At 35.6% G+C, this 1,330-nt stretch overlaps 1 protein-coding gene across 1 annotated transcript in view; it reads left to right on the top strand.

The window, feature by feature from the left end:
* LOC106475665 (calcitonin gene-related peptide type 1 receptor-like) overlaps positions 1-1,330 on the top strand; it is a 19,673-nt gene that overhangs the window by 7,434 nt on the left and 10,909 nt on the right. Inside the window, exons 7-8 of the mRNA XM_022379723.1 lie at positions 428-451; positions 832-967. Of these exons, the coding sequence (XP_022235431.1) occupies positions 428-451; positions 832-967 (160 nt within the window). The remainder of the gene's footprint in view (positions 1-427; positions 452-831; positions 968-1,330) is intronic.

Below are 1,330 nucleotides of genomic sequence, written 5' to 3'. Positions count from 1 at the left end.
GTATGTTGTATCATGCTACATAAACTCCCGACAGTCAATAAACAAGGTAAACTGAATAGCGTTATGTATGTTGTATCATGCTACATAAACTCTCGACAGTCAACAAACAAGGTAAACTGAATAGCGTTATGTATGTTGTATCATGCTACATAAACTCTCGACAGTCAATAAACAAGGTAAACTGAATAGCTATATGTATGTTATATTGTGGTACATAAACTCCCGACAGTCAACAAACAAGGTAAACTGAATAGCGTTATGTATGTTGTATCATGCTACATAAACTCCCGACAGTCAAACTCCCGACAGTCAACAAACAAGGTAAACATTCAAGCGTTATGTATGTTGTATCATGCTACATAAACTCCCGACAGTCAATAAACAAGGTAAACTGAATAGCTTTATGTATGTTATATTGTGGTACATAAACTCCTGACAGTCACCAAACAAGGTAAACAGAATAGCGTTATGTATGTTGTATCATGCAAAATAAACTCCTGACAGTCACCAAGCAAGGTAAACAGAATAGCGTTATGTATGTTGTATCATGCTACATAAACTCCCGACAGTCAACAAACAAGGTAAACTGAATAGCTTTATGTATGTTATATTGTGCTACATAAACTCTTGACAGTCAACAAACAAGGTAAACTGCTTTCCCTGACAGCAAGTATAATATTTTTATTTATCATTTTCCCCGAACTTTTGACCAAAATGACATAAGATTAGTGGTTAAATTATTGTTGATTTATCTCCTTATTAATTATGAATATTTAATGTAAACATCTCATTTGTAAGTAAAAGAACTATGATACAAGATTTGACTATTAGGAAAGCAGTGCGCGCCACATTGATTCTGATACCTCTGCTGGGTCTTCATTACATCATTATCCCCTTTCGGCCCGAGCCTGGGTCACCGGAAGAAGTGGTGTACGAGCCCATCTCTGCTGCAGCGGCTTCATTCCAGGTAATGGTGTAAAAATATTTCTGAATTGCATTTACATTGATAATCATTAACGTTTACTCTTAACTACCCTGAACACATCATTCTATCAACTTTACAACACCAGACATTCTGATACAGGCTACACTTTGTTCTGTTAAAATGTTAAGTAACACTACACACTCTGATACAGGCTACACTTTGTTCTGTTGAAATGTTAAGTAACTAGACATTCTGATACAGGCTACACTTTGTTCTGTTGAGATGTTAAGTAACACTACACACTCTGATACAGGCTACACTTTGTTCTGTTAAAATGTTAAGTAACACTACACATTCTGATACAGATACACTTTGTTCTGTTGAAATGTTAAGTAACACTACACG

This window comes from Limulus polyphemus, unplaced genomic scaffold, assembly GCF_000517525.1.
Source record: "Limulus polyphemus unplaced genomic scaffold, Limulus_polyphemus-2.1.2 Scaffold8953, whole genome shotgun sequence".
Taxonomy (NCBI): domain Eukaryota; kingdom Metazoa; phylum Arthropoda; class Merostomata; order Xiphosura; family Limulidae; genus Limulus; species Limulus polyphemus.
The sequence above is the reverse complement of the archived record's forward strand: the minus strand, read 5'-3'. Positions and strand labels throughout refer to the sequence as shown.